The sequence below is a fragment of the Schistocerca nitens genome, chromosome 4, assembly GCF_023898315.1.
Source record: "Schistocerca nitens isolate TAMUIC-IGC-003100 chromosome 4, iqSchNite1.1, whole genome shotgun sequence".
Taxonomy (NCBI): Eukaryota; Metazoa; Arthropoda; class Insecta; order Orthoptera; family Acrididae; genus Schistocerca; species Schistocerca nitens.
Window position 1 is genome coordinate 540,606,708 of NC_064617.1, and position 18,521 is coordinate 540,625,228.

The 18,521-nt window shown below is 44.1% G+C and overlaps 1 protein-coding gene across 1 annotated transcript in view; it reads left to right on the forward strand.

Annotated features, from left to right (window-relative positions):
• The window catches only part of LOC126252422 (BAI1-associated protein 3), a 503,482-nt gene that overhangs the window by 182,685 nt on the left and 302,276 nt on the right, over window positions 1-18,521 (forward strand). The window contains exons 6-7 of the mRNA XM_049953312.1: window positions 1,510-1,666; window positions 11,402-11,605. Coding sequence (XP_049809269.1) covers window positions 1,510-1,666; window positions 11,402-11,605 — 361 coding nt within the window. The remainder of the gene's footprint in view (window positions 1-1,509; window positions 1,667-11,401; window positions 11,606-18,521) is intronic.

Here is an 18,521-nt window from a genome sequence, read left to right on the forward strand (position 1 = left end):
GACGTTGTGTTGACATTGGCACATGAACAGGCCGCCGGCTGGAGTGTTCCGCGCACTATGTGTTCAGACACATTGTGCTCTGCCGAGTATGAATGTCTGATGTTAGTTCCTTAGAGTTCGCCGCCTGTCCAGTTTTACCAATCTGCCCAGCCTACGACGTCCGACATCTATAATGAGGTGTGGCCGCGCAGCCGCACGAAGTCTGAACGTTGTTTCACCTTGGTTTCGCCACGTGCTGAAGACAATCACCACATCAGTCCTCGAACATCCGACAAGTCGTCCAGTTTCCGAAACGCTCGTGCGCTGCCTCTGGGCCATCACACTCTGGCCTCGGTCAAACTCAGACAGATCGCGTGCCTTCCCCATTCTACCGAGGACCGCACGCTCACTGATACTGTACTACATGCACCGTGCGTGTTTCCGACTAACAATCATTCCTCGCCACGTGACGCTGCCATCGACTGGACGGGTTTAAATCGATAGTAGGTCGGTGGTCATGATGTTCTGGCTGATCGGTGTAAGTACTGCAATTCCCCAAAGCTGGTTGTTGTATCAGAAAACCTGCACAACTCAGACCGAAACTCGATATTCCAGGAAACGAGGTTAAGAAAGCAAATACGATGTTTGAGGATGTGATAAGCTGGAAATATACCTTTCGGCTATGACAACAAGATATTGATTAGATTAATGGTTTTTATTACAATAAATTGACAATACTTTGGTTTACAAGGGGTCGCAAGCGATTGGCGACATGCAAATAATCTGTGACTTTCGCTATGTGGAATGTTGATGCAAGTAATGGATATGGAAGTAACAGCTCTTCTTCTAGTCCGGGTGTACCAGTGTCCATCTTCTACCGCCCGGCCGAGACTGGCAGGAGCGGTGCTTACATTCCCTTCGGCTGGAGGCCGCTCCTGTCGTGGTGCGGTCCTAGTCAGCAAACTACTGGCTGACGTCGTCTCACAGCCTTTTCTTCTCTTGCGTTCTTCAGCTTCGTGCCGGCGCTTTCCTTATGATGGAACATTAATCACTATCAAACGTTTCCTGCATGAAACTATAACGCTCAAACACTGTAGTGTTGTTAGCCTCATCTGTTTATTTCTTGAGTCAGGTGCTCTGGGAGTGCGAATATAAGTAGCGACATGTATGCAGAAGCAACTTCTCCAGTGTGACAGGAAACGTTAAGAACTGTATAAGCTCCTAATTCAGCTGTTAGCACTATAAAAGGACGTTTATTTCACAGCGTTTTGCTCGTACTAACACTATAGCAATATGATTAGTGCTCTACTTGGGTTCCGTTCTCACCAGATAACGTTTTCATTCAGTCTTTAGCGAAGTTTTTATCCATTACTGAACGTAAGTAGTTCTCAAATGTTGTAAGCAACCCTAGTCGTGAATTCAGTGAACCGGTTCGAAAATAAGTCTCTCCAGTAAGTATCCTCTCCTTAGTACAGTGCTTACGAGACTTGGCACTTTTTGGCCCTGCACGTGCGCTGTGTTTGCCCGCAGGGACCACGACGACGAGTCGTCGGTGTTCGATGCGGTCAGCAAGCTGAACGAGGTGCGCGGCGTGAAGGGCCTGGGCCGCTTCTTCAAGCAGATCGCGCAGAGCGCCCGCTCCGGCAACCAGGACGACTTCCTCGGCTGCGTCAACATCCCGCTGCAGGTAGGGGCGCGGCGCGCGCACGTGCCGCCGTTGCTAAGCTCAGCTCCCGCCCGCCCGCAGGCGCTTTAATCACTGTCACCGGCACCAACTTCTCCGTCGGTGGCGTTATGGTCCGAGCGCCGCCAAGAGTAACCGAGCTCGGCTCGGCATGCACGAAGTTAAAAGGCCTGGCAGCTCCCATTTACCACCAACGGTCACTGAAATGGCGGAGGGGCACCGGCTGAATGAAATCGTCAGCCTCACATCCTGGAGCCATTATTTTTATACACTACTTGACATTAAAATTGCTACACCACGAAGATGACGTGCTACGGACGCGAAATTTAACCGACGGGAAGAAGATGCTGTGATATGGAAATGATTAGCTTTTCAGAGCATTCACACAAGGTTGGCGCCCGTGGCGACACCTACAACGTGCTGACATAAGGAAAGTTTCCAACCCATTTCTCATACACAAACAGCAGTTGACCGGCGTTGCCTGGTGAATCGTTGTTGTGATGCCTCATGTAAGGAGGAGAAATGCGTACCATCACGTTTCCGACTTTGATAAAGGTCGGATTGTAGCCTATCGCTATTGCGGTTTATCGTATCGCGACATTGCTGCTCGCGTTGGTCGAGACCCAATGACTGTTAGCAGAATATGGAATCGGTGAGTTCAGGAGGGTAATACCGAACGCCGTGCTGGGTCCCAACGGCCTCGTATCACTAGCAGTCGAGATGACAGGCATCTTATCCGCATGTCTGTAACGGATCGTGCAGCCACGTCTCGATCCTTGACTCAACAGATGAGGACGTTTGCAAGACAACAACCATCTGCACGAATAGTTCGACGACGTTTGCAGCAGCATGGACTATCAGCTCGGAGACCACGGCTGCGGTTACCCCTGACGCTGCATCACAGACAGGAGCGCCTGCGATGGTGTACTCAACGACGAACCTGGGTGCGCGAATGGCTAAACGTCATTTTTTCGGATGAATCCAGGTTCCGTTTACAGCATCATGATGGTCGCATCCGTGTTTGGCGACATCGCGGTGAACGCACATTGGAAGCGTGTATTCGTCATCGCCATCCTGGCGTATCACCCGGCATTATGGTATGGGGTGCCATTGGTTACACGTCTCGGTCACCTCTTGTTCGCATTGACGGCACTTTGAACAGTGAACGTTGCATTTCAGATATGTTACGACTCGTGGCTCTACCCTTCATTCGATCCCTGCGAAACCCTACATTTCAGCAGGATAATGCACGACCGCATGTTGCAGGTCCTGTACGGGCCTTTCTGGATACAGAAAATGTTCGACTGCTGCCCTGGCCAGCAAATTCTCGAGATCGCTCACCAATTGAAAACGTCTGGTCAATGGTGGCCGAGCAACTGGCTCGTCACAATACGTCAGTGACGACTCTTTATGAACTGTGGTATCGTGTTGAAGCTGCATGTGCAGCTGTACCTGTACACGCCATCCAAGCTCTGTTTGGCTCAATGCCCAGGCGTATCAATGCCGTTATTACGGCCAGAGGTGGTTGTTCTGGGGACTGATTTCTCAGGATCTATGCACCCAAATTGCGTGATAATGTAATCACATGTCAGTTCTAGTATAATATATTTATCCAATGAATACCCGTTTATCATCTGCATTTCTTCTTGGTGTAGCAATTTTAATGGCCAGTAGTGTAATTGGCAACAGGCACCACTTGGGCTACTTGAATGTCAAGTAGCTTCAGTGTAACTGCCACTGGTAACAGGGTGCACGTGCAACGATGTCTTGATGAGAAGAGAGACAGCACATGGACCTTGTGTGTGTGTGTGTGTGTCTGTGTGTTTGTGTGTGACCGCGTGCGCACACAACTTCTTCTCTTGAGTCAATCTTTTCATCTCAGAGTAGCACTTGTATCCATCGTCTTCGATTGTTTGTTGGATATATTCCAATCTCTCTCTTCCCGTACTGTTATCACCCTATACAGCTCCCTCTACTGTCAGATAAGTTGTTCCTTTATATCTTAAACACATGTCTTATCATTCTGCACCTTCTTAAATTCCTGCGATTACAACTTGATAATAAATTCAGTTGGGAGGAGCACACCACAGAACTGCAGAAACGCCTTAACAAATCTGTATTTGCAATTCGAGTGTTAGCAGACATCCGTACTTTGCCTACTTTCATTCCATAATGTCGTATGGTATAATATTTTGGGGTAACTCTTCAAGTCAAACAAAAGTTTTCAGAGTCCAAAAGCGTGTAATACGTATTATTTGTGGAGTAAATTCACGGACGTTCTGTAGAAACCTCTTCAAAGAACTGGGTATACTAACCACTGCCTCTCAGTATATTTACTCCTTAATGAAATTTGTCCTAAATAACATCCCTTTTGCCCGCATCTCGTGGTCGTGCGGTAGCGTTCTCGCTTCCCACGCCCGGGTTCCCGGGTTCGATTCCCGGCGGGGTCAGGGATTTTCTCTGCCTCGTGATGGCTGGGTGTTGTGTGCTGTCCTTAGGTTAGTTAGGTTTAAGTAGTTCTAAGTTCTAGGGGACTTATGACCACAGCAGTTGAGTCCCATAGTGCTCAGAGCCATTTGAACCATTTTTTTTGAACATCTCTTTTTCCAACAAACAGCTCAGTTCATACATACAATACCAGGAACAAAAATGATCTGCACAAGGACTTAAAAGCACTCACTTTACTTCAAAAATGGGTTCACTACTCAGGAACACTCATCTTAAATAATTTGCCAGGAAACATAAAAAATTTAGTTACAAATAAAGATCAGTTTAAAAGCAGCCTGAAAGACTTACTAGTGGCCACCTCCTTCTACTCCATTGACGAATTTTTTAATAGAAACAAATGATGTATTTATATACTCATACTATTAGTATTGTTATTTCAGCTTTAAAAAATGACGTATTGTATATACTCATACTATTAGTATTCTTATTTCAGCTAAAAAAAAATTTACATGTTCCACATCCACGAGGATCTCGTCAGCACGGATCTATGGAACGAAAAACTAATCTAATCTAAGTCTGTTCCACATGTTTCTTTACTTGTGAATACTGCAGAGATTCACCTAACATTTCGGCAACCTTCTGTAACACTACCTATCATCACATCTTGAAAGCTTTGATTTCCTTACTGTCCAACTTTCCACAGTCCATGAGACACTTCCATTCAGTGTTGACTCCAAGACGCTACATTCTTTGAAATTTATTCCTGGAATCGAGTCGTACATTTGATGTTAGTAGTCTTTTAAAGGGGAAGCTCTCTTTGCCTGTGATAGTCTGCTTCGTGTAACCTCCTTGCTTCCTTTCTTCGAAGATGGGAGAATCGCTTCACTTCATCTACTTCGTGGTGTTTTGATATTAAGTTTATCACTAACCTCATTAATGCTGCTGCACACTGCCCCTACCTTCCTTCGTTTATTCTCGATCCATATTCTGTACTCATTAGACTGTTCATTCTGTTCAACGGGTCCTGTAATTTTCCCTCGTTTTCACTGCGCTTAACAATTTTATCAGCGAAACTTATCATAGATATCCTTTCACTCTGAATTTTAACAACGCTCTTTAGCGTTTCTTTTATTTCCGTCATTCCTTATTCGACGTAAAGACTCAACAGTAAGGGAAAAAGACGACGACACTGTCTTATACCCTCTCTTAAACCGAGTATTTCGTTCTTGGGTTTCCACTGTTTGTTTGTTATTGGTTCTTGTACATATTGTATCTTACCCATCCTTCCCTTTCCTTAGCCTACTCCTCTCAAATAGCACCAAGAGAGCATCCAAGCTTAACGTCCCCATCCAACGAACGGATCACCATCATAAGTCTCACATCCATTATCTGGATAGGTTTTGAATTTAATCGAGGATCTTGGTGCGGAGTCTGACGATCAGCAACTGTACCCCAGCTTCTCTCCTCCCTTTGACGACCATGTATCGGGGATGATAACGTTTGCACTTTCAAGAGCCGAAATGGCCATCTCTGAGCCTGCTAGCACCACACAGTCGTACCTTAGCGACATCAGTTACAGAGGTGGGTGCTGGAAGGGCCCTATAGGGACCATTTTGGTACCCGTTAGAGAAATCCGTAATAATAATAATAAGTCATTCTGAAAAGCGTTTACGTCTCCTCTCCACAACGAACCGTAAATGTACTTTCGTCCATAACTGCCACTCCACTTGTGTGCGTTATCGGGTAGGAGACAAAGCAAAACAATGGAGAAGATTCAAAGAAGATCAGCGTATCTCATCACAGTTAGTTTTGTGTGTATGAAAGCGTCAGGGAGATGCTCACATAACTCCTGTGACAGATGCTACAAGAGATGCGTTGTGCATCGCTCTAAGATTTACTGTTAGATATCAGAAACCGTACTTCACTAGAAGAGACAACCAACATATTGCTTCCTCCTATATATTTTTGTTATTATATTTTTATTTGCGTCGAGACCCTGTAGGGTCATGCAAGACATTCTGCCTCATTTGAGCTTTCTTCTGATCTTCCACGCTTCTCTCATTTTTTCTCCATAGAGTCTCTTTCTGTCTTCAGTCCACTTTGTCCTAGGTTTCTTAGCGACATCATTCTCTCACTCCACGTCCCACTTGTGTCTGTAAACGTTTCTGTCTTCAATTTCTATTGGATCGATTTGTGCTTTTTCTACGTCAAGTTTGACTCGTATGGTCCATGGTACTGTTGACTTGAAGTCAGAATTCTGTTCGTGTGTCCTGTTGGTGGTAGCCTGCTGATGTGCCTGTAAAACTTTTACCTTCTTTTTCTGACATCTTCCGTGCGGTTTTCCTAGTGTGTGATCTGTACCCCTCTTCTTTTAGCTTTGGGCTGAGAATTTTTTTCATGATTTCGCGTTCTTTCTTCATTATGCTTTCAATGTCGCTTTTCGTATGGAATGTTAGCGTCTCACTTCCATAGAGCATGTCAGGCCTGATTACTGTGTTGTAATGTCTGATATTTGTTTGAACGGACACACATTTCATATCACACATTTGTGTTTAGCAGTAAGCTCTCTATTTATTTGTAGTCGAGTCCTGTGAGATCTCTTCTCGTCCTGTAGGTTCGAGAATGTTACCTAAATATTTGAAATTTGTAGCTCTGCTTATCTTTGCGTCTAATTTTTATGCGTTTAATTATTAGCAGACGAGTAATCCATTAAATTTCGGGCATACAGCAACGCAAATGTTACTTCTTCCACTGATACTTCGGCCGCGTACCGTCCGGCTATCCTCAGGCAAGGTGCCAAACGTGGCCTTATGTACCCCACCGCGGCGATACTGCGCATGCAGCTCACAGATACTGGTCGGCGGCAAAGAGGTATACTTACACACGTGCCACCTGTGGTACAATCGTTCAGACATTCGATTCACTTATCGATGTATGTTCGGCGGCTGTAACACCTTGACGACTTGTGTGCAATTTCATTACACCAAGAGACGGATTCCATGCCTCATCCGAACTAAAACCATTATCTCTATTTATTAGGTTATTGGTTAATCTAATATCTATTGCTTCCTTGAAAATGAAATCTCAAAAGGAAGCTTGTGTATCTTCCGTGTTCCACGCACCTCTCATGAAGACTGCGTGTTGTCTGAACTATATGCGACATTTGAAATTCCCGCAAGGAATCTGATACACACCTACCTTACGAAGCAGAGCCGAGCAAGGCTGCAATATTCGTAGGAGGCTGTGATATAATGCGTACGCTGACGGCTGTAAAAAGCTGAAATTTTTAGATTACTATCTCGAACAGTTCACTTGAAAGTGTTTCATACAAGGCAAAAGATGCATTGTGAGAAAAAGCGTTTAAAATTTTAACAACAATGTAAAATATTCCCAGACTATAGAAAAGATTTTCTTCGCTAGACATGTCGTCATCTATTCTTCTTGTAGAAACTTTCGTCCTTTCTCTAGTTTGCCTCTGCAAATCCTTCGGTTTCCTCTCACCATTCAGGTTCCTCTCATTCTCAATCAATAAAATATCATTCATCATGTATGTTCCATAGCACATGACATTCAACAATATTTTCTTTCTTTTATGTGGCTATAGCATCATACACTCCTAACTGCGGAGTATAGTACTCTGTTTACAGATTTTATGCGTTACGTGAGTTGGTGCAAATACCCTAGATACCAAGGATCAGAACATGTCTGTACACATAACAACAGTGTACCAAAAGTTATAATGGACATTAAAAAGACAATCTTGGGAGATCGGTTCGATACTAATAAGGAGACCATCAGATTGCGATAGCTCTTGGGTATGTTGTACAGGGCCCCGTCCTGAACACTTGAATAGCGGCTTTTCTTTTCATGCAACGGCCCCTAGTTTCCGAGAAAATCGATTTTGAATTGTTATGCGCACCTCCTGTATCCGCAAACGTTAAGCATCTTCCGACCGAGGGAGTGTAGCGCAGGGCCTACGGTTCAGGGCCACGACGCTGACTGTGCGGGTTCAAATTCTGCACGCATACGATTTTCTTTCCTTTCTAATTTAATCGTATAGGGTATCATTAAATAGTATGTCATATAAAATTATTCAAATATAGTCATTTTCCCTGTAGTAATTTCATTACTAAATCATTATCGCACACTTCATTCAGTTATGTATTCCGTTTGTGGTTCGTAGTTAAAATTCCACATATTTGGACAGCTCCAACGAGTTCGCAAAGATGTACGAAGTATTATCAACTACGGAAGGATTCCAGATACAGACGAAAGTACTGATTTCACGTTTTGACCTCTGTTATGTACTTAACACGGAACAAACTGGTGGCCAGTGCCAATCGATGTACAGTAGATCCCTTGCGGATCAAGGATCTAAAACCGATTTCAACACGATTAGTCGTTCCTTCACAAGACAGTATACTACAACTGCGTCAGAAAAGATATTCCGTTACATTTACATATGTATACAAGAACCATACGGGAAATTTAGTCGGATTGTTCGGAAACTGCACTTCGAGATGACACTTTAAAAAATGTAATTGCGACTTGCAAGAAATCAGGTAAGTTCTCTAAAGTGCTGTACGAAGAGTTTCTAAAATCTCTTGTTCTTGCGTACGTGGGACAAGAAAAATTACTTTACATTATTGATTTGTGGGGAGGGCAGATTCATCAGGCACCTGCACCACAACAATTATCCCAGCCAAATGTAGTCCACTTTGCCAAACCTTTGACGTTAATCTTTGCAAATAGGTAAAAATTTTCATGAAAAGAATTCCGAATGCTCCCGACTTGCTAAAGACTAATAGTGAAATCGTTTCGGAGGAAGATTCCATAAAATTTTATTTTTTTAATTCTGTATGAATTTAGTCCATATGTTTTCACAGGATTGATTAAGTATGTGTGGTTCGCATCGAACTTGATCAAGGAAAGAATAATCTTTATGAATTTAAACAAACTGTTTTTTCCAGTATCTTTCTTTCTTTCGATACTGCCTTTATCCCGCATTGTGCGCAGGGTCGGCAGGGTTGAGTACGGATTTGGCGTGGTTAAGATTAAGGAGTGGCCGGATGCCCTTCCTGCCGCCTTCCTGCCACGGAATTAGTGTACCCCATCTGTCTGTGGCTAGTGTAAATCGACAAATCGTGTGAATGTGTTTCAAATGTCTGCGAGTCATGGAACTGAGGCGGGACGTGGGGACCAGACCGGTATTCACCTAGTAGGATATGGAAAACCGCCTAAAAACCACACCCAGCTGGCCGGCACACCTGCCGTCGTCGTTAATCCGCCAGGCAGATTCGACCTCGGGCCGACACGCACACCCGAATCCAGGATGCAGCGCGTTAGCGCTCTCGGCTACCCTGGCGGATCTAACTGTCTTTTCCAGTATCGCTCCTGAAAAATCCGTATGCCTACAAGGCAGTAGCTATGCCCATGTTGAGCAAAGTGTTCAAGTGTTGGTTAACAACAAAATCAACACTAAGCGTTTGTCACATGTTTGCCATTTTCTTCCCACGTCACATTAGTGATACATTGCACATGGAAACATTTCTATACGTCTTTTTTTGAATTCACAGCCCCAGATTTGAACGTGGTGGCTAAATCAGCTGTGTAAATCAGTTCTGCATTAATACACTACTGGCTATTAAAATTGCTACACCACGAAGAAATGCAGATGATAAACGGGTATTCATTGGATAAATATATTATACTAGAACTTACATGTGATTACATTATCACGCAATTTGGGTGCATAGATCCTGAGAAATCAGTCCCCAGAACAACCACCTCTGGCCGTAATAACGGCCTTGATACGCCTGGGCATTGAGCCAAACAGAGCTTGGATGGCGTATACAGGTACAGCTGCACATGCAGCTTCAACACGATACCACAGTTCATCAAGAGTCATCACTGGCGTATTGTGACGAGCCAGTTGCTCGGCCACCATTGACCAGACGTTTTCAATTGGTGAGAGATCTCGAGAATGTGCTGGCCAGGGCAGCAGTCGAACATTTTCTGTATCCAGAAAGGCCCGTACAGAGCCTGCAACATGCGGTCGTGCATTATCCTGCTGAAATGTAGGGTTTCGCAGGGATCGAATGAAGGGTAGAGCCACGGGTCGTAACACATCTGAAATGTAACGTCCAGTGTTCAAAGTGCCGTCAATGCGAACAAGAGGTGACCGAGACGTCGAACCAATGGCACCCCATACCATCACGCCGGGTGATGCGTCAGTATGGGGATGACGGATACACGCTTCCAATGTGCGTTCACCGCGATGTCGCCAAACACGGATGCGACCATCATGATTCTGTAAACAAAACCTGGATTCATCTGAAAAAAATGACGTTTAGCCATTCGTGCACCCAGGTTCGTCGTCGAGTACACCATCGCAGGCGCTCCTGTCTGTGATGCAGCGTCAAGGGTAACCGCAGCCATGGTCTCCGTGCTGACAGTCTATGCTGCTGCAAACGTCGTCGAACTGTTCGTGCAGATGGTTGTTGTCTTGCAAACGTCCCCATCTGTTGACTCAGGGATCGATCCGTTACAGCCATGCGGGTAAGATGCCTGTCATCTCGACTGCTACTGATACGAGGCCGTTGGGATCCAGCACGGCGTTCCGTATTACCCTCCTGAACCCACCGATTCCATATTCAGCTAACAGTCATTGGATCTCGACCAACGCGAGCAGCAATGTCGCGATACGATAAACCGCAATAGCGATAGGCTACAATCCGACCTTTATCAAAGTCGGAAACGTGATGGTACGCATTTCTCCTCCTTACATGAGGCATCACAACAACGATTCACCAGGCAACGCCGGTCAACTGCTGTTTGTGTATGAGAAATCGGATGGAAACTTTCCTCATGTTAGCACGTTGTAGGTGTCGCCACGGGCGCCAACCTTGTGTGAATGCTCTGAAAAGCTAATCAATTCCATATCACAGCATCTTCTTCCTGTCGGTTAAATTTCGCGTCTGTAGCACGTCATCTTCGTGGTGTAGCAATTTTAATGGCCAGTAGTGTACATCAATCTACCAGGTTTAGATGCCATACAGTAATTACAGCGCTTACTGGGCCTCTGTGAGCGCGTGCACTTTAATTATAATCATCCGGTAGGCGCCCGGAAGATTCGTTCACAATTCACTTTTTTTTTAACTCTTGAGTTTAGTCAGCAATAACTGCTTCAGTATTACTGTTGATAATCTTCAATGTGCAGCTGTCATGATCGCAACGTAACTAGGAAAAGAAATGCGGCTATGCCGATAGCGCTGCTTGGTGCACCCGCAGGACATCCCGTCTACGGGGCTGGACCGCTGGTACCAGCTGGAGGCGCGCACGCAGCGCTCCAACATCCAGGGCCGCATCCGACTCAAGCTGTGGCTGTCGACGCGCGAGGACCGCGGCAACTCCGAGGAGGACAACGGCTCCGAGATCCGCCAGCAGCAGCGCCTCTACGCCGTCTTCATTGGCCACGAGCTCGACCGCTTCTCGGTAAGACACCAGACTCCGCCACGCGAGTCTCTCTCTAATTTGCTAAGACAGAACAGCATAGCCTACGATCCTCGTCCAACTGCACCCCACAAGTCGCTCTTCAGTTTCACTGTAAGACAAGTTACTGTTGTAGTCTTCACCTTTAAGACTGGTCTGTGCCGACTGCATGCTAAACAGTCATGGCCAAGCCTCTTTATTTCTGCACATCTACTGGAAACAACATTCGTTTGAGCCTAGTCGACCGGTGTGACCGAGCGGTTCTAGGCGCTATAGTCTGGAACCGCGCGACCGCTACGGTCTCAGGTTCGAACCCTGCCTCGGGCATGGATGTGCGTGATGTCCTTAGGTTGGTTAGGTTTAAGTAGTTCTAAGTTACAGGGGACTGATGACCTCAGAAGTTAAGTCCCATAGTGCTCAGAGCCATTTGAACCATTTGAATCGTTTGAGCCTGCTAACTATAGACGACCCACGATCTCCCTCTCTAACATTTACCACGTTAGCTCAGAGCTATTTGAACATTTTGAACGGTAATAAATTATACACACAAACCTTACTTACCGTGTTGACGAATCCTTGATGCCTTAGCACGTTTCCTATCAACCGTCCCTTTCTTTTAGGCTATTTGTGCCATAACTTTCTTTCTCCCTAATTATTCGTGTTATCCGGTCAGTCCATCTAATCTTCGGCATCCTTCTGTAGCACCACATTTCAAAAGCTTCTATTCGTCTATAGCCTGAACTGTCCATCATTCACATTTGTTTTCCGTACAAGGCTAACATTCAAACAAATAATTCTAGAAAAAGACATCTTAACAGTTAAATTCGACTACGGACGTGCTCCGTCTTCGCACGAGTACCATTAAGTATCTGCAGCTGAACGACTTGTCTCGCATAACGGTAATACCTCGGGCATGGATGTGTGTGATGTCCTTAGGTTAGTTAGGTTTAAGTAGTTCTAAGTTCTAGAGGACTGCTGCCCTCAGATGTTAAGTCCCACAGTGCTCAGAGCTATTTGAACCATTTTGAACGGTAATAAATTATATACACAAACCTTACTTGTGAACCAATCTATTAATGAAAAGCGCATCAAAATCCCTGCAATAGTTCCTCAGATTAGCTTCCAAAAAGAGAGAAAGACATGGCGGAGGAGTTTTATTTATAACATCTACATGTACCTCTACAAACACACTTCCCAAGCCACTACACGGTACAATGCAGAGAGTGCGTTGTACAACTATATCTTGTGTTCGCGGTCCTCACCCCAAATGTACGTTGACGGTAGTAGAATCGTTCTGTAGTCAACTTCAAATGCCGGACCTCTAAATTTTCTCAATGGTGTCTCTCTAAAAGAACGTCGCTTTCCCTCTAGCGATTTCCCGTTTGAGTTCCCGAAGCGTCTCCGTAATACTTCTGTGTTGTTCGAACCTACTAGTAACAAATCGAGCAGTCTACCTCTGAAGTGCTGATGTCTTCCTTTAATTCGGCCTGATGGCGATCCTGAAAGCTATACCAGTACTCAAGAATGCGTCGCACTACTGTTCCGCAAGCAGATTCCTTTACAGAAGAACACCACCTTCCTAAAACTCTCCCAATACACCGAAATTGACCATTCGCCTTCCCCACAACAGTCTTTATATGATCTTTCCGTTTCATATCTCTTTGAACGTTATGTTTAGATATTTAATCGATCTGACTGTGTCAACTAGCACGCTATTAATGCTACATTTGAACATTATGGAATTGTTTTTCCTACTCATCTGGATTAACTTACATTTCTCTGCATTTAGAGCTAGATTCCATTCATCAAACCGACTAGAAATTGTGTCTGTCTTGTATCCTCGTACGGCCATTCAACTTCGACACCATCTCGCTCACCACAGCGTCGTCAGTAAACAGCTGCTGATTGCTGCACACCCTACACATGTACAGGTGCTTCGACTCTGATCTAGCTTTGCTGCACTCTTGAGTTACGGAGACTGTTTACTTTACCACTTTGCCCACCAGATGACCAGCTGTTACTTCAATCATCGTCATCAGATGTGACTAGAAACTCGAATTGAAGATGCAAGAGATAAACAATACTCGTATCACATATTCATCATTACTACAACTACGAATTACACACAGAAACCATTCTCATGAATCTGTCCCCCGGTTAGCGAAACCCATATCAGGGTCCCTGCACTACTCCTTGAGACTAACCTGAACATAAAAAGACAGGAAAAAGCGACGGGAGAGTTCAATTTATAATATGCACGCATGTTTGAAAAAATTCAACTTTTTTTAGAAATGGTTTACGACACTATCAGTTGCGATCTACTGTTCTTCCTACGAAATCCTCTCCCGTAACAACATTTTCATCTCAGAGTAGCAGTTGCAACCTAAGTTCTCAAATAATTGCTAGAAATATTCCAATCCCCATCTTCCTCTACACTTTTTACTATCTACAGCTCCCTCTAGTACCAAGGAAGTTATTCCCTATTGTCTCAACAGATGTCCTTCCACACTGTCCCTTCTTCTTATCAGTGTTTGCCACATATTCGTCCTCGCCGATTGGTCAGAGAACCTCCTCATTTCATATCTTATCAGTCCACTTAATTTTCAACAGTCTCCTGTAGTACCACATCTCAAGTGCTTGGTTTTTCTTCTGTTCCTGTTTTCCCTCAGTCCATGTCTCAATTTATAACATCCACAGATGTTTGCAAATTCCTCATTTTTAGAAATGCTATATGACACAATAAGTTCCGTTCTACTGCTCTTCCTATAAATTCCTCTCCCTTGACAACCTTTTAATCCGAGAGTAGCAGCTGCAACCCACGTTCCCAAATATTTGCTGGAAGTATTCCAACCTCCGTCTTCCTCTACACTTTTTACTACCTAAGCTCCCTCTAGTAGTAGTTATTTTCTGTTGCCTCAACAGATGTCCTACCACACGGTCCCTTCTTCTTGTCAGTGGTTGACACATACTCCTTCCTAACCGATTCATCTGAGAACCTCCTCATTCCCCACCTTATCAGCCAGACTAATTTTCAACATTCTTCTGTAGTACCACATCTCAAGCGCTTCGGTTTACTTCTGTTTCTGTTCCCAACAGTCCATGTCTCACTAGCATACAATGCTGTGCTCCAAATGTACATTCTCAGAAGCTACTTCCTCAAATTAAGGACAATGTTTGATACCAGTAGACTTGTCTTGGCCAGGAATTCCCTTTTGCCAGCGTTGGTCTGCTTCTTATGTTCTCCATGCTCGTCCATCATGGGTTGCTTCTAAGATAGCAGAATTCCTTAACTTCTACTTTGTGATCCCCAATTCGGCTGCTTCTCATTACTTTCGTTTTCTTTGATTCACTCTCAGCCCATATTCTGCTTTCATTAGACTGTTCATCTCATTCAATAGATCCTGTAATTCTTCTTCACTTTCACTTAGGACGACAACGTCATCAGCGAATCTTATCATTGATATCCTTTCACCTTGAATTTGAATCCCACTCTTGAAACTTTTATTTCCGTCATATCTCCTTCCATGTACAGATGGAACAGTATGGGTAAAAGACTACATCCCTGTCTTACACCTTTTTTAATCTGAGCACTTCTTTCTTGATCTTCCACTCGTATTGTTCCCTCTTGGTTCTTGTACATGTTGTACGTTACCCGACTTTCCTTATAGCTTAGAATTATTTTTCTCAGAATTTCGAACACCTTGCACATTTGGATCTATGAACGAGACTTGATTTTTCTTCAGTCTTGCTTCCATTATCAACCGCAATGTCAGAACTGCCAGTATGGTGCCGTACCATTCCTAAAATGAAACGGATCGTCGTCTATCAGATCCTCAGTTTTCTCCCCCATTCTTCTATACATTATTGTTGCAAGCAACTTGGTTGCGTGGGCAGTTAAGCTGATTGTGCCATAATTCTCGCATTTGTCCACTCTTACTATCTTAAGAATTATGCAGATGATGTTTTTGCGGAAGTTTGATGGTATATCGTCAGACTCTTACATTCCACTGGGTGACAGTTTTTGAACTAAATGAAAAGAACGTAAATTAGTTACAAACTACGGCTTGTACACACTGTATTCAACAAGTAAACGTCACTACAGATATGCGGATTTACGTTTTGATATGTTCGATATGCCTGCCACCATCGGAATAATGTGGCGTATACGAATAGCGAAACTCTGCATGACCCGCTCAAGTGTTGGAACATTGACGCTGTCGGTGACATCCTGAATGGCTGCTCTCAGCTCAACAATGGTTTTGGGATTGTTTCTGTACACCTTGTCTTTAATATAGCCCCACAAAAAAGAGTCGCACGTATTCAGGTGCGGAAAATATGGTGGCCAATCGAGGACCTGGGTACCACAGAGTAAGAATTCGGTCCCCAAACTGCCCCTCCAGGGCATCAAACACTCTCTTGCTTCGACAGGGCCGAGCTCCATCTTGCAGGAACATCTTGTCGAAATCAGGGTCACTTTGGATAATGAGGATGTAATCATCTTCCAAAACTTCATGTATCGTTCGGTAGTTACCGTGTCATCAAGGAATATCGCACTGATTATTCCGCAACTGGATATTGCACACCAGACAGTCAACCGTTGAGGGTGAAGAGACTTCTCGATCGAAAATGCGGATGCTCAGTCCCGTTTTATTGCCACTTCCCCCAACGATTTTAGCTATTCCGATTAAATGTTATCTATCCCTTTTGCCTTATTCTACCTTAACTCGTTCAAAGCTTTTTTAAAGTCTGTTTCCAATACTGGATCCGCTATCTCTTCTCTGTCGACTCCTGTTTCTTCTTCTAACACTCCATCAGTCATTGAAGACCTCATAGAAACCTTCAATGTACTCTTTCCACCTATTCGCTCTCCCTTTTGCATTTAACAGCGGAATTAACGTTGCTAGCCTTCCTTTTAATTTCACCGTGGGTTGTTTTGAATTTTCTGTTTGCTGAGTCAGTCCTTTCGATAATCATTTTTTTTTTTCGATTTCTTCACATTTTTCATGCAGCTATTTCGCCTTAGCTTTCCTGCAATTTCTGTTTATTTCTTTCCTAAGTGACGTATTTCTGTACTTCTGAATTTCCACGAACGTTTTTGTACTTCCTTCTTCCGTGGAACAGTTGAAGGATTTCTTCTGTTACCCATGGTTTCTTTTTATTCTGTATAACTATGTTTTTCTCTCCAGCTTCTGTGATTGCTCTCTTTAGATATGTCCATTCCTCTTCAATCGAACTGCTTACTGATCTACTCATTACTGCACTGTCTGTTGCCTTGGACACCTATTTATTTATTATTATTATTTAATTGCTGTTATATTTTAGTCTGTTATCAATATAAAAGAACAGATCGAATGTTGCACATGAATTGGCATGAATGTAGTACATAATACTTTAACAATATTTGAAATGTGTTAGTATTCTGTTATTCAAGAAGGGGGTGGAGGGGTGATCTACGAGTACATAGAATATCTACATAAAAATAAATAATAATGATAATAATAACTAAAAAAAGTCTACAGACTACCATTTGGCCCATCTGGCCCAAAGATATTTGTTCATCCTCAATCCAGAAGGCACGCGCTACCCGTCTATTACATTACTGGTAGATCACAAATTTTGTAATTTATAATTGTGGACTACACTAGCACAACACTACAATACACAGCACTAAACTACACAACACTACACTGCACTACTGTACTTGGTATCACAGTCGAGCTGGATCTCTTATTTGTCTGGGTGGTTATCCTCCGGCGCGCTGCTGAGGTGCAAGTCAGGATTCACAGCGCCTGTGCATCCAAAATGTAGAGATTGGGAAATGGCTGTCAGGATCTCAAGAAATCCCTCGTGGTCCTTTACGAGACTCGCTTCCTCACTGTTTCCAGAAGGTTGTTGTAGGCGAATAATCTGCCGTGGAGCGTCTCGTTATCATGATGTATGGTCTCTTTTTGGTTATTTCTCAGCCATGTAGGCTTGCAGTTCATAAGCTGATAGCTGTCAGCGAGTTCAGCTTATGCCACAGTTTCTCATTTCCTATTATGTTAAAAACAGTTACATTTCCAAATGCGTTCCTGTCCTGGTCTGTAACACCTTGTCTAACGGCACACTCCCAGACAATGTGATCTGGATGCCGATTGCTCCACATTGACAAATGTGTGATGCGCTGTCGTATTTTTAGTAAGTAACTGGAACAGGGACCATGTCCCGACAGGTAATGTATAGCTCCCTTGGTCGGGAGGAAGTATGTCGTTCTTGTTCTTTCTTTTACGTTAGGAAGAAACTGGTAGGTTCTCCTCCCTGCTTCCGCCCTGTCCCAGATGTCTTGCCAATCTCTGTCAATGCATGTCTCTATTTCCTTATTCGATACTACTCTTGTGCCCGGTACGACCTTTACCTTACCATATTCGCGCTTTTTGAGCCAACTCTTACAACTAGTTCTGGAAGCAGAGAGCCTGATATCAACAGCAGTGCCTCAGTCGGTGTTGCACTATCGCGCCTGTCAGGCGCAGGAGTACATTTCTCTGTGTTAGCCGTAGAGCCTATGCTGCCCTTACCTTTTGGCTCTCTACCCGTAGCCGGCCGGAGTGGCCAAGCGGTTCTAGGCGCTTCAGTCTGGAACCGCAAGTTCGAATCCTGCCTCGGGCATGGATGCGTGTGATGTCCGTAGGTTAGTTAGGTTTAAGTAGTTCTACATTCTAGGGGACTGATGACCTCAGCTGTTAAGTCCCACAGTGCTCAGAGACATTTGAACTGTTTCTACCCGCAGCCCGCAACAGCGAGTAAAACTGCGTTGTGGTACGTTCTTATTGCACTAATGGCAGCTGAAAACTTCTTTGACCAATTGTTATTTTATTTAAGATTTTAATGCCTCTCTGGCAGACGATTTCTAGATGTGCACGAAAGTTTTGCTTTTCACCGA